General features: G+C 43.5%; 1 protein-coding gene across 6 annotated transcripts in view; it reads left to right on the forward strand.

The window, feature by feature from the left end:
* Positions 1-14,938, forward strand: part of HIP1 (huntingtin interacting protein 1) — a 75,452-nt gene that overhangs the window by 45,192 nt on the left and 15,322 nt on the right. For all 6 annotated transcript variants that reach the window (XR_005557035.1, XM_039346194.1, XM_039346198.1 and 3 more), the window contains exons 7-9: positions 220-281; positions 1,846-1,986; positions 2,762-2,819. Coding sequence is in view for 5 of the 6 variants with exons in the window: in XM_039346194.1 (XP_039202128.1) it covers positions 220-281; positions 1,846-1,986; positions 2,762-2,819 (261 nt within the window). In the remaining variant the exon portion in view is untranslated. The remainder of the gene's footprint in view (positions 1-219; positions 282-1,845; positions 1,987-2,761; positions 2,820-14,938) is intronic.

Raw genomic sequence — 14,938 nt, forward strand, 5'->3', positions numbered from 1 at the left:
GTGGGGTTCTTTCTCAGGTTAACCAGAAAGATTAAAAATCAGGTTGTATGCATCATTTGTGGGTTCTTCCAGAGTTTTCCTTTGCAATATTGTTGGATTGCTGTGCAGAATATTATTAGTTTACTTTCTTGGACAACAAAAACACAAAGTGATTCTGCCAAGTTGAACCTTCATTTTACTTTGTAGGAGTCTCCATTCAGTCTCTTCTTTCTTTTTTAGTTTCCAGCTCACTGTGGAAATGTTTGACTATTTGGAATGTGAACTCAACCTATTTCAGACAGGTAACGTTTTACAAAGGACAACAATTTTACATATTATAGCAAGATACTTTCCAGAAGTTGTTTGTTCGTTCTTTGTTAAGTTCCTATATACATGCATTTTCTATCTCCTTACTGGGAAACTTGGTTCATAAGAAGTTATCCTAAACGTTTCTCCTGTTCCAGTGTGAGACAAATAGGCATTTTAGTTGATGAGAGACAAAACCTAGGTTACGGAACTGGTAATGTTACATATGAACTCCAATTCCCAGCATCCACAACAAAATGATCAGTTGTAAGGGATCCTGAGAAGTTTAGGGGCATTGTGAGGGCCGTGAATTCATCATTCTAACTAATGTGAAAAAAATATTATATTTGTGCTCATTATTAAATGTAAGCTAAACCAAAAAAAAAAAAATCACATACTCTTGAGGCTAAGCAGTTGGATTATACAGGCATCTTCTCTGGATTTTTTCCACATAATCCAAAGCCTTTTTCAGCTGCTGATTTTTGTGATTCTTCTATGCTTGCTCTGCAGATAAGCCTAACATCAAAAAAGAATATTTTAAGTTCATTAAACTGAAGGAAAAACTGTAACATCAGTGTTTCATAATTTTACCCATTCCAGACTAAGAGAAGTAAATATGCCCTTTCCAGACATCTTAAGACTACCAAGTAGACTTCAGGTTGAGAAAATGGCCCTTCCCCTGCTTCTCTGTCTCCTCCTGCTACTAAGGTGGATACCCTGCATATCTTGGTTCATGACATAGAATTTGCCTACTGCTGATGTGTGGCCAGTATCTGTCTCTTTCCTCATTCTTTCACTCTTTCTCTTGAGCAACAACTGTTGCTGCAAATTATTTAGCATTCTGAATCTCATGAAACACAGGCTTTTGCTCTCTGCTACTATAGACAGTTGGTTCTGTAGAACTTTGGTTCTAATATGAAAGATGTTTTAATAATGTATAGTTCTTATCTTTAATCATTTAGGAATTAAATCAGTTCTTCAATTTTTAAGAGTCAGTAAATCTTTTCTCTTTGTTGACATTTTTAATGCTTCTCTGCTCATTGCTTGGACCCTCCTTGTGCTGCAAAATTTTCAGGATTTTATTGTATGTGTGTTCTCTTCTCTTGCTTTCCTTGTTGTATACAGTCAGTTGTTCTAGTGCAGATTGGGTGGCCCATGGTCTATGTCCTCCATTACCCTGTTTTTGCACCCCAAGTGTAAAATTGTACTTTGCTTTGGAGAACCTTTGACAGCTAAAACAAGTGTCTTTAACATTTGCAGAGATGTAAAGCAGCCATAAGATCGCTAGCTCTTTTCCCCTCCCCTCACCACCCTAAGTCATTTTTTCCCGTTTTTGACTTCATATTTAACATTTACTCTCTTTTTTGGGAGCAATTTTCCTCAAATTTAACTTTGTTAACTTTTGTTATTGTCACTCTGTAGATTCTGTGACCCTCTTTTGTAGAGTATTGTTATTTATGGCGTTTCTGGAGGGATTTTTTCCTGTGATTAGAACATGAATTTATCCATCCTGTCAAGATAATTGAAATAATCCATGCTGCTGGTGTGGTTCCCCTTCAGTGTTCAGTTCCTTGGACATGTCTCGCTCTGTGTCGGTCACAGCTGCCGGGCAGTGCCGCTTGGCCCCTCTGATTCAGGTTATTCTAGACTGCAGCCACCTCTATGACTACACAGTAAAATTGCTGTTCAAGTTACATTCCTGTAAGTACAAATCTATCTATTCCTTTTTGGCCTGAATTCGATCACCACTTTCATTCTTTTTAGCTACAGTAATTAGGATGACAAGGACATTCTCCATCTGATCTCCTACAAGGTTTTATTACTACACAGTAAAAATGTCCTGGGAATAATATATTAATTCATCATATTTTGCTTTTGTTTTAATCTTGAAATTGTTTCACAAATATATTTTAGAAATACAATCTCACTTCAGGTAGGCCAGTATTATTGTTTCCACATTGGATTTGTTTGTTTATTTTTTAAAAAAATTCAGTGAGGGTAGAGGAAAGGTGATAAAGTTAAATGTAATTAAATGTGACGTGAAACATTTATTCAATCATTATAGGAGTGTCTTGGAACATGAGGTGTAATAGTAGACAGTGATATTTTTTTACCATAAACAGTATATCACAGAGTAAACTGAGACAGTCTGTCAATCTGAACTTAAGAGAAATGGTTTTAAAGGCAAAGGATGTAAAGATCTATTATGGCATTTTGCAACCTGAAAAGAAAGGCCTTATATATATCTTTGTAATTTATCCATCCTGTCAAAATAATTGAAATAATCCATGCTGTTGGTGTAGTTCTCCTTCAGTGTTCAGTGCCTTGGATATGTCTCATTCTGTGTGAGTCACAGCTGCTAGGCAGTGCCGCTTGGCCTCTCAGATTCTCTTGTTTGCATGTCCACACAGATATGGCTAGCTGAGACATCCAAATATTCTCCTGTTCACTCTTTCTCTTCCTATCTTTTCTCTAGGTCTCCCAGCCGATACACTCCAAGGCCACAGAGACCGTTTCCTGGAGCAGTTTAAAAAGTGAGTGTGTTTGTGTGTGTGGGGGGGGGTTGTTTGTTGAGATGAGGAGGGAATATGCCTATATAATGGCTAGGAAAGTAGTCACTATGCATTTATATTCAATGGGCTGTTTATATTCAGCCCGATGAATATAAATAGATATTCTGTTTGATTGTTGGAAAATGCACAGTTCTCAACTTTGCAGGAGGCGAGGTGTTAAAATGAGTGACTTTTGGGGAAATATTATGTGAAACATAGAACATCCAGCAGAACATCCAGATTCGGCCATAGTTTCATTCCATACAGCATTAACCTTGTGAACACTCAAGCTTCCTCCTTCTGTTATATATTCAAGATGGACAGTATTTAATATTTATTTGTTATGTATATATAGGGGTGTGGGTCTATACATATGTTGTATATTGTATGTTTAGGTGTGTGTCATGTATGTGTTTTACTTTGAGAGCGGGCAACTAAATTTCATTTTTGATGTGTGCCGTTGTGCCCACAGTAAAAAAATGACAATAAAGGTTATCTTATCTTATCTTATCTCTAAACATAGAACCAGAACTAAAACACAGCACTGTTCCATTTCAAGATAATTTCTGCTCTACTCTACTCTAGGAATCCAAAGAATTGGATAAATTGGATAAAGAATAAAGAATTCTCTAGCAATTCATTACAGGTAGTCCTCGATCTGCGACCACAATTAGCCCAAAATTTCTGTTGCTAAGTGATATAGTGGTTAAATGAATTTTGCCCCATTTTACGACCTTTGTTGCCAGAGATGTTAAGTGATTCACTACAGTTAAGATAGTAACCCAGTTGTTAAGTGAATTTGGCTTCCCCATTGACTTTGCCTGCCAGAAGGTGCAAAAAGTGATCATATGACCACAGAACACTGCAACTGTTGTAAATATGAGTCAGTTGATCACATGATCATGGGGATGCAGCAGCGATTGTAAGTGTGAAAAACAGTCATGTCACCTTTTTTAGTGCTGTTGTAACTTCGAATGGTCACTAAATGAATTGTAAGTCGAGGACTACCTGTATTTTATTTTTAACATGTGTTAGAAACACACACTGGCCTCTGCCACTGGATTTGAAGTTTCTAAAAATATTTCTACTCTCTGACACTATAAATCTTTAACAAATTGATGTTTTGAACCATTTGGGCTCAGTACAATATCTGATTTATTCTCATGATATTATCTATATTTGGTTATTGAGCTGAAAGTGGTATTGGATTCACTTTTTTTTTTGAATCACAAAGTTTCCAGGGATCTCCTGCTGCAGGTATGCACTCTTGTTGGTAATATTATCATTGGAGGGAATTTTCCCCCTACTCTCAGCTCCTGAGTCCAACTCAATTGTTGTACAGCAGGTGCAATAAAGCTGCTCTTCCCCATAGACGTTCAGCACCCTACTCCTAAAGCTGTTCTGATCTCTTTTCATATATGCATCATTCATGTCCCATCCCCTCCCTCCCCCAACTGGCAGAGTAATGTGCAGCCTTGGTCACCACCAAGTACCTGGATGAAAAATTGGTGCATGCTGTCCTGCCACCTTTGTAAATCACAAGGACATTGACTTTCCCTCCACAGCAATTTAAGATATATTGATTTATTTTGGCAGACCATAAACATGTATATAAATAGAACTGTGAGATATGTTGCATACAAATGTCCCAGATAAATGAATAATATGTACAAAAAATAGAGGTCATAGAAAGGAAGGGTATTTCTTTTTGTGTGATATGGTAAGGAGATTTTTATTTTTCATGACCAGTGGTAATTCAGAGAGAGGACACCAATGAAAAAATATTGTTTACTTTCTTCTATTGGTCAGCTAGAAGGAAAAAGGGAGCGCACTCATTGGATTATGTTCTCTGTGATCATTAAACTTACAAGTACCACAAACATTGGTAATGTTCAGCCTAATTGGATGTTAGGATGATGTTGACTATGCTTCAAATTTCAAATTACCTTGTGAGGGAATGGGTTGTGTAAATTTTGATGGTGCGGATGTGCTCTTTCATAGCACTATCTGATTAAGGAATCTCCTTTGAACCTATCTTCAGAAGGAACCAGCCCTGTCAAAATAGGCTGCATACTAGTTCCCAGATGAGCAAATCCCCTGATCAACACTACTTCTCATTTTGACTATGTTTCTGTTTTCTCCTCATTCAACTCCTTACAGCCATCAAATCAAGAGTTAGGACTTTTTAACTTCTATTAACAAATGTGTCCCTTGAGGTTATAGCTTTATTATGGTCATAGATCAGCATAAGGAGAATGGGATACAAACATTAATTTAAAAAATGATATTTTAAAAAAGATATTAAAATGTATACACACATACAAAAGAGCATGGAGTGCACAGGATTAAAAAGCATAAAAGATATAGCAAAGTCTAATTTAAAAGAAAAAAAGCCATACAAATATAAAATGTATATAAAAGTCTAAAAAAGAGCATAGAGAAGAGTCTAAAAAAAATCTAAAGGGAGAGGCAGGAATGTTCAATGGATGTAGGTGACCATAAAAGTTAATACATAGCAAACTAAATCTTATCACGTTACAAAGCACTTTTAAACAAACTAAATGCTCATTAAGACCAGTTTATGGCACAGGCATCATCTGACAGCCAAACCTTGGCAACATTATTCGTTGTAGTGGGATTAGTATTTTCAAGCAGTAGGGAGGTGTAGAATTTTTCTATGCACCCTGGGTATTTTATACAGTAATGATGAGGGGAGATAATACCAAATCAATTTTGACTCCTAATAATACCGTAGACTAGTCTGCAGTTTGTGCCTAAATCAGAACTAAAACTTATTCCCTGGTTTCTAGCGTAGTGTTTTGATAACCACTATGCCAAACTGGCTTTCCCCCCTATTTTTATAGGATCTAATAAAAATAAGAAATTGTGAGCTTATTCTCCAGCACTGGAGATGGAGAATCCACCAATGGGTTTAGACTGTGTCCCTGCCCAATCAGATCAAGTCAGCCAAAGTTGCAACGCCTGTGCTGAGCTAGAATGTCCCAGTCTCGACTTGATCTTGCCCAGTACAGACGTGCAAGTTTGGCTCTTAGGCAGATACAGTCTCCATTGGTGGATTTTTCCATTACAGGCCACAGTTTACTGAGCAGCGCTGGATTCAGTTTACTGTTCCCTTTCTCCCATTTTATTGTTTAACTTGATTGAGGAACAAGCTCTCTTCTTCCCCTTCTCGTAACAACTTGAGACAGAGGGAAGTTATTCCCCCCCCCTCCAACCCCTGATTCCCTTCTCATTTCTGGGCAGCTCCGGGATCAGGGCTGCTCTGGGTCCCTAAAATCGTCCCTTTTATATCGTTTGGTTTGGTTTGTTTTTCCCTCTGCGTTTCTTAGTCTTACTGGAGTCTGCGGCTGCAGCTCCGGTCCCCATACGTGCGCGCAGGCGAGGGAAGCCCTTTGGAGCTGGCACACATCCGGGAGTTCCATTTGGGGATTCTTTTGTCCGTTTCGGCTTTCCGGAGCTGCGGCTGCAGCTCCGGTGCCCAAAACAGCCAGATTATTTGCTGGCTTGTTTTTTTGAGTCGCTGACTGCAGTCTTTCACATGAGATTGCGTGTTCCATTGGGCAGCTGCAAATCAGCTGTGTGGCGGCCGTTTGAAGAGGTGCGCCTAAAAACAGGGAGGTTGCAGCCTCCTTTGTCAAGGAACGGCGCAGGGTGATTGCTGAGTGGACGATCGCCCGAAATTTGGTACTAACTGCGTTCTGAGCCGCAGAGCCTCAGCATTACTCTTTCAGCGCTCAGACCTTGCCTCAGTCTCCTCACGCAACCGCCATTTTGAGGACCTTGTGAAAAAAGTGATTCAACGGAGAAGAGGCTCCTTCCTCCACCTCTCTGCATCCCTCTTCATCTTTCTTGGATCCCAAGTGGCGACAGGATAAGGTACACCATAGTGGTGGAATCTAGGGAATCTTCCAGGGGGTGTGTGGTCCCCATTTTGTTTACGACCGCCATTTTGTGTGTCATTCAGGCCTTCGTTTTTCCCCCAGGGGTGGCCATTTTGGCGCTTGCACAGGGCTTCTGCTTTCTGTGTAGGGCTCTTAGGGCACCATTTTGGATCCTTCCCTCAACACCATACCAAGGCCTATCAGGCCTCAGTTAGTATTTAACCTCACAGTCACTCAGGTCTCTAATATACCCATTTCACAGCCTGCTTAACAGGATTGGCTATATCCGGTTTGTTCTTTTTCTTTCCTGTACATTTAACCTCCTTGGCTTCAATTTCTGGGTTTTTGGTGTCTCCAGGTCTCCTTGAAATCCAGGAGTACCCCATTGTGATCCTGAGCTTAATCATATTAACAGCTCTATCTGAGTTCCAGGCGCCCCCTATCGTGTGCCTGTTCTTATCCACACGAACAGCTCTATCTGGATTCCAGGTGCCTATCGTGCGTCTGTTCTTATCCACACAAACAGCTCTGTCTGGATACCAGGCGTACCTATAGTGTGCCTGTTCTTATCCAACCAATAGTACTATCCGGATACCAGAGGTCCCCTATCGTGCTCCTGTGTTACCCGAGAATGGAGGATACTAGGCCTGTCACAAAGGACGTCTTGCCGTCCTCCTCGACTGCAAAACGCCGCAAATCCTCCAATCAGGAGGCCTCAGGCAAGATCTCGGCCAAGGCCAGATCTACATCAAAACCCTCCAAAGGAGCTGAAAAACAGCAGAAGACACCAAGCCCTAGAGAACGAATTCTCTAAAGCACAGAAACAAGCCAGGTTGGAGACCTCACGGGCTGAAGTGCCTTCTTTTGATCTACCCCTGGGGCCCTCCGCTTCTCCCCTGGGGATATGGTCGGCAGGGGAGACTCTCCTGTCTCCTGCACCGGGGGACATGGACCGTGCTCATCCCATCGCTGAGCCCTCTGCTTTACGGGCTCAACACGTGGCCCCTGAAGCTACTTTCACCCCTACTGTGGCCGGGCTTAGGCCGAGTGAACCGGTCCCCCTTCCCACGGAGGACCGTCTAGCCGAGATGATTGTGCAGGCAGTAGAGCACCCTCTTGAGGCCAGATCGCAAACGACTAGGTCAGCCGCTGTCAACTTTCTACCCACTCATCAGCCGGCCACTGAGTCCTATCACGTGCCTTCTTCCCCTTCTCAGTCCACTTACTCCGAGGACTTGTCATCTCGCGAGTACGAGGCTGATCTGGAAATTCCGATGTCTGAGACACCATCGATTAGTGGTCTCTTTAACCCTTCCTTTTTTGTTTCCCTGCTTCGCAAGGCCACTTTCACGGTACATCTTGGACCCGATCCTTCCACGCCGGCAACGTCAGTTACTCCAGACTCGGAGGCGGATCCGAATTTCATCAAACCGGTAACAACAGAACACCGCATTCCCTGTCCACCCATGTTCCTCAATGCAGTCCGAAAGCAGTGGGCATCCCCGGCTTCTTTTCCCCTTCCAAGTAGCAATGAGAAAAGGCTTTATAATGTGGCCCATGACTTGGAGGAGACTCTGGAGATGCCTGCGGTAGATGAACCTTTAGGCCCCCTTGTATCTCCAACCGTCATTCCGGGTGATGTTTCTGAGGCCCTCAAGGCAGAGGACTGTAAATGTGAGCTCTCTGACTGCAGAACACATCAAGCTGCAGCATAGGCTATCAAAGCAGCTACCTCTGCATCCTTTTTTAACAGGCCTGCTCTCCGCTGGCTTAGACAGCTTTAGGCCAGGATACCGGCGGAAGTTATCCGCACTCATCAAGATCTGAGTAAGATCGTGGTGGCTACAGAATATGCTTCTGATGCCACTCTCCAAGCTGCCAGATTTTCCTCCAGAATCATGGCATCCAATGTCACTGGCCGCCGTATCCTCTGGTTGAAACACTGGCACGCTGACACCAAGTCCAAATGGCACTTATTAGCAGCCCCTTATCAGGGAGGGAAATTGTTTGGTGAAGCTCTAAATCCTTACCTTACTGAAAATAAGGATAAACTTAAGGTTCTCAATCACCTCCTTAAATGATCAGACAAACGGCCCAACACCTACTCATGGAGGCAGTCCTTTTGCGCAGGAGCCAGGTCCAACTATTCCCAGCCCAACCATTCTTTCCCTATCAGACAGGATAGACAGGCAGACAATCTGACAGACAGGTTTCCAGATCAAGGCAACAGTTTCAGGGCAAATGGCCCTTTTGCGGGAGTGGCTGCCCAGTCCGCCGATCCAGGTGACTCTAAGGCGGATCCTCCCATTGGGGGCAGACTCTCTCTCTTTGCCCGCCAGTGGGAAGCCACCACGACGGATGCATGGGTCCTAAACATTGTGCGTCATGGATTGTCCCTGGAGTTCATCTCCAACCCTCCGAATCGCTTCATTTCTTGTCCCCAACTAAGAAATCCAACACAGAAAATGCTAATGCAATGGTTCTCAACCTGTGGGTCAGGACCCCATTTGGGGTCGAACGACCATTTCACGGGGGTCGCCAAACAACGCAGTCCACCATTTTTTCCCCCTTTTCCTTAGCTGTGCTACTCCCTTTTATTCTATTGGCTTTTGAAAGACAATAGAATAGACTCTCTTGAACAGAGTCTAATTCTATTGGCTTTCAAAAGCCAATAGGAATTGTCCAGGCTGTCTCTGCCCTGCTGAGCCCGCCAAAAGTCCCATTCTGCAAACGGTGCTGCACCAGTTGAGGAGTCCTCGACTTACGACCGTTTGAGTAATCCTTGACTTACGACTGGTTGGGGGTTGCGGCATTAAAAAGGTTGAGAACCACTGGGCTAATACGAGAGGCCATTCATCACCTCTTAAACATTCGGGCCATAGAACCGGTGCCGTTGGATCAGAAAGGTTGGGGATTTTACTCCATCCTCTTCATCGTCCTCAAGGCATCAGGGGGATCGAGAGCCATCCTAGATCTAAAAGGATTAAACTATCATCTTGCATACTGCAAATTCAAGATGCAAATGCTTCAGTCCATCTTGGGAAGTGTAAGAAGGGGGGACTTCCTGACGTCCATCGACCTCATGGAAGTGTACCTTTACATCCCCATCTCTCTCACCCACTGCCAGTTTCTGAGATTTGCCCACAGGGGACACCATTATCAGTACAGGGCACTCCCGTTCGGCCTATCCTTGGCTCCGAGAGTCTTTACCAAGATCCTGGCGGTTCTAGCAGCTCACCTGAGAATGGTGCCAGTCAGAGTCCAGTGCTACCTAGACGACATTCTAATCCAGTCATCATCGATCCAGGCCGCTCAGGCAGATCTCGAACTGGTGATGACGCTGCTCCAGGATCACGGGTTCTCAGTAAACTTCTCCAAGAGCCATATAATCCCCTCAACAAGGTTATTACACCTAGGGGCCATCATAGACATGGTGGAATGCCGGGTCTATTTATCCCAAGAACACCGGGACTGAATAAGGGAGTTAATTCTCCAATTGTGCAGGGGTCAAACGGTAACGTTGGCCAGCCTCTCCCAATTACTGGGGAAGATGATCTCGTCCATAGTGATTGTACCTTGGGCCAGGCTCCACTTCAGGAACCTCCAGTGGTTCCTGCTTCCCTTCCAGAGACTGAACATCAGTTCCTCCAATCGAAGGGTGAGACTTCTGCTTCACATCTCGTGCTTCCTCACATGATGGCTCTCGTCGGCCATGCTCAGAGGGTCCTACTTCAAGGAGCCCGATCGACTCATCCTTATGACCGATGCCAGCCTGTTCGGCTGGGGAGCATACCTTCGCTCACAGGGGGCCCAGGGCCGTTGGTCCCGCTCCGACCTTCAGCACAATATCAACTGGCTGGAGCTCAGGGCTGTACACCTGGCCCTCCGCCACTTTTGCAGCACAGTAGCGAAGTGTCATGTATTGGTCCTCATGGACAACGTGGCTGCCAAGGCACATGTGAACCCGCAAAGGGGCACCCGATCTTGTGCACTCTTGACCGAGGCACTCCTGCTGGGCTCCTGGGCAGAAGCCAACCTTGCCTCCATCAAGGCCGACCACATTTCAGGGGAGGCAAACGCTCAGGCTGACTTCCTGAGCAGGGTGACGGTGGACCATTCGGAATGGCGCCTGCATCCAAGGATCTTTAGGGAGATCTGCCACCGCTTCGGATTGCCAGTTCTAGACTTTTTTGCCTCCCCAACAAACAGTCATCTACAGTGATTCTTTTCCCGTTTCCCTTCTCCAGGGGCAGAACGGGTGGATGTTCTTCGGAGCCTGTGGCCGGAGGGACTGCTTTACGCCTTTCCTCCTCTCCCTCTTCTTTCGGCGGTCGTCCGCAAACTCCTCCAGGAGAAGGCGGAGGTTCTTCTAGTGGCCCCGTACTGACCACGGAAACCATGGTTCACTGACCTCATGAACCTCTCTCTAGAGGCCCCATGGAGGATTCCCCCAGACCGGGTCTCACTCTGCCAGGGGACCCTTCTTCATCCAGATCCCCAATGGCTCCAGTTAGCTGTCTGGCACTTGAGCACTCAATCTTGTCCCTGGAGTCCTGCTCGCCAGGGGTCATTACCGTAATCCTGGCCTCCCGTCGGCCCTCTACCAACCAGATTTATGAGGCCACGTGGAGGAACTTCTGTTCATGGTGCTCAAACCACCACTTGACCATTCCAGACTTGACAATTCCACATATATTGAACTACCTTCTAGAGGGTCTGGAGAGGGGCTTGGCTCCAAACACATTGTGCAGACAAGTTGCTGCTCTCTCCACTGTACTTACCTGTGACTCAGCAGTTTCCCTAGGTCATCATCCCTTGATCCGCTCATTCATCAAGGGTGCTACTAACACCAAGCCCCCTGTAGTGTACAGGTATCCCTCTTGGGACCTGCCGCGGGTTCTTCGGGCTCTAACCAGACCACCCTTTGAGCCTCTCAAGACATGTGATATACAATACGTATCATACAAGGTCGCATTCCTGGTGGCAATCACCTCTGTGCAACGAATATCAGAATTGGAGGCACTTTCAACCAGAGGTGCATTTTTTACCAGGACCGAGTGGTCCATCATCTGGACCCTACCTTCCTTCCTAAGGTCAAATCTCTATTCCACAGGGCTCAGGAAATCGTGCTTCCAGATTTCTGTCCTCATCCACCTCATGCCCTGGAACGGCAATGGCACCTTCTGGACATCCGCAGAGCACTCCATTACTACATCTCACGGACAGCTGCCTTCTGCAACTCTGAGGCCCTCTTTGTCTCCTTCCATCCTTCTTCTGACCCTTGGAAGAAATCCTCCTCCACGATTGGCAGGTGGATTAGGGCGTGTATAGCGACTACTTCCACAGCTTGGGCCACTCAAGCATCTATCGAGGACGTCTGTAGGGCGGCCACGTGGTCTTCACCATCGCCCTTTATACATCATTACAAGATAGACAGGTTCGCCTCAGTGGAGACCTCCTTTGGCAGGAGAGTTCTCCAACAGGTTGTACCTCGAGATATCACACCGGGCCAGCCTGCTCCCCTCCCTCAGGGACAGTAGGCTTTGGTATGTCCCATTGGTGGATTCTCCATCTCCAGTGCTGGCGAAGGTGCGTTGTCTTACCTGAACACCTTTTCTCAGCACGGAGATGGAGAATCCATTCCTGCCATCGCAGGTTATTCAAGCCTAGGGCTAGATTTATGAGCCAACACATCTTGCTGTCAGTCATGGCTTCGCCTGCATCAAGACTGGGACACTCTAGCCCAGGACAGGCGTTGCAACTTTGGCTGACTTGATCTGATTGGGCAGGAACACAGTCTAAACCCATTGGTGGATTCTCCATCTCCATGCTGAGAAAAGACAACGCCCCTTCTATTTAGCTTTCTTGACACCCTCTTTATGGTTCTAGATTATTTGGATATAGTTTGGCTTAGAGACCTGACCTTCTTTTCATTTCCTATATGTGTCCTTTTTTGTTTCAATATTATCATTTTTTGGCTGCTTCTTTCTTTAATTTTCCCTTAACAGGATTATTTTCAATTATGCTTTCAGTATATTTAGAACCTCTCATACACCTTGAACTCTGTTTTGTATTTAATTTCTCTAATCCTACTTGTGATTGCTTAGATTATTAAAGTCTACTATTTTAAAGGTCCAAGGGGCACATTTTCCTATACTTGCCTTTAGTTATAATTAAAATCAAGAATTCCATGGTAATTTTCCTACAATATTTCTGTTAGTTCCACTTCCTCAACTACTGTGTTAACATAAAGACAAATATACTGTATTTTCCGGCGACGACCCCTGAATTCGGAGAAGATTTGCATGTTAGAAAGTCATCTTATACGCCAGAAAATATAGTATTTTCCGGCGTATAAGACGACTCAGCGTATAAGATGACCCCCAACTTTTCGGAGATGATTTTCATGGTTTAGAAAGTCATCTTATACGCCGGAAAATACGGTAGCTGATCTTTCATTTTCTGAAATAGAAAATGATTAGCAAGCAACTCAGGAATTTCCTGGAGGAACCAAGCTTGGCAGAGTGTTTCCCAATTAGTCAAAATAATTAGAATTTTTTAGCATTACTACTTTATGTCTTTTTGAAAAAATTGCATATATATATATTTGAAAGGCTTCCTCCAAATCTTATCCTTAACTGGATGTATGATAGCAATTGCTTGATTTATTCCCCACTTATTTTAACCTAAATGCTCTTTCCAGTGCTACCATATAAATTTACTTGGATGTTTAAGCAGGAATGGATATTTTCTACAAATAGGTCAAATGTTTATTTTTAATTTTATTTCTGTTCCTTTTGAAATAAATAATATCCTTTATCTGTAATCGAATTGTGAGCTTATCCCTCTAGGATTTGTCAGTGATAACTCTGCTTTGAATTTGTAAACTAGTATTATGCCAATACGCTTTTGTTCCTTTATGGTTGAGTAAGCCAACACTGAGGAATACATGGTCAAGAAATTTTCACCAAGAAATAGTGGCTCTTGCTCTTATTTAAAATTTTTCATTCCTACACTAAGCTTGCCAGAGCTGCCTCAACTGAGCAAGGTCTTGGCTTCATGTTTTATTCAAATAAGAACCCAAGAGAAACACTATTAATGGATTTGTAAAAAAGTATAAACAGAATATGTAGACAATGGTCATGTATTGTTGTTGCTTGCAATAGCTGATACTCTAGCTATAGTTCCTTTTAATTGACCTGAATCTCATTAGGTGAGTTTAGCTATAATATTATGAAAGAGGGACAGTAATATCTGTTTATATCATAAGCCAGTTGTGGCAAACCTATGGCACGGGTGCCAGAGGCGGCACTCAGAGCCCTCTCTATGGGCACGTGCACTGTCGCCCCAGTCCTCGGCCTTCAGCTGGGTTTTATAAAACCTTTTCGCTTTAGACCTCCGCCGCCATGTGCAAAAAAAAAAAAAAAGGTTCAATCAATCAGTCAATTTCAACTTCTCACGGGGAAAAAAAATCTTTCAAAGTTGGAATTGATTGATTGAACTTTTTAGTCCCACCCAGCCTTCCGTTACCACCACAGCCATGCCCACCCAATGGGCCACACCCACCCAATGGCCCACACCCACCCAGCACCCGACAATGCATAAGTGGATTTTGGGTTGCAGTTTGGGCACTCGGTCTCTAAAAAGTTCACCATCACTGCCATATGCTATTTATGTTTGCACCACATGAAAGTAAGAAAATCATTAATAGAACAGCTTGCTTCCTGCAATTTGGGTGCTTCAACACTGTCTTTAAGAGAAGATTGGGCAGCCATTTGTCCAGAATGCAATACAACTTGGGCAGCAGGTTGGACTAGAAGACCTCCAAGGTCCCTTTCATCCCTGATTCTATTCATTTATGTATGCATGTACATATTCAATTTATATGACTGTACATCTCAGACAAGTGTTTCTGGAGGAGCTAACAATAATTACTTTAGAAAAGCAAAAAACAAAATATGCAAAATAAATAAACAATTAGAAGCTGAGATAAGAACAACACCCATAAATGCAAATACAACACAAAAATCACAAAAAAACCCTAATTCACAGAGTCTGTTTTGTACATTACAGATTTGATTAATTTTTCCACTGGCAGTTTCTAAACAATTATGAATCTAGTACCAAAATCCCCACAAATTTGGATTCAGTTTAAATAAATACAAAATTCTATCAGTAGGACAACATTGGACCCCAGTG

This window comes from Crotalus tigris, unplaced genomic scaffold (assembly GCF_016545835.1).
Source record: "Crotalus tigris isolate CLP2741 ecotype Arizona unplaced genomic scaffold, ASM1654583v1 scf7180000017987.690289119674:8195010, whole genome shotgun sequence".
NCBI lineage: Eukaryota > Metazoa > Chordata > Lepidosauria > Squamata > Viperidae > Crotalus > Crotalus tigris.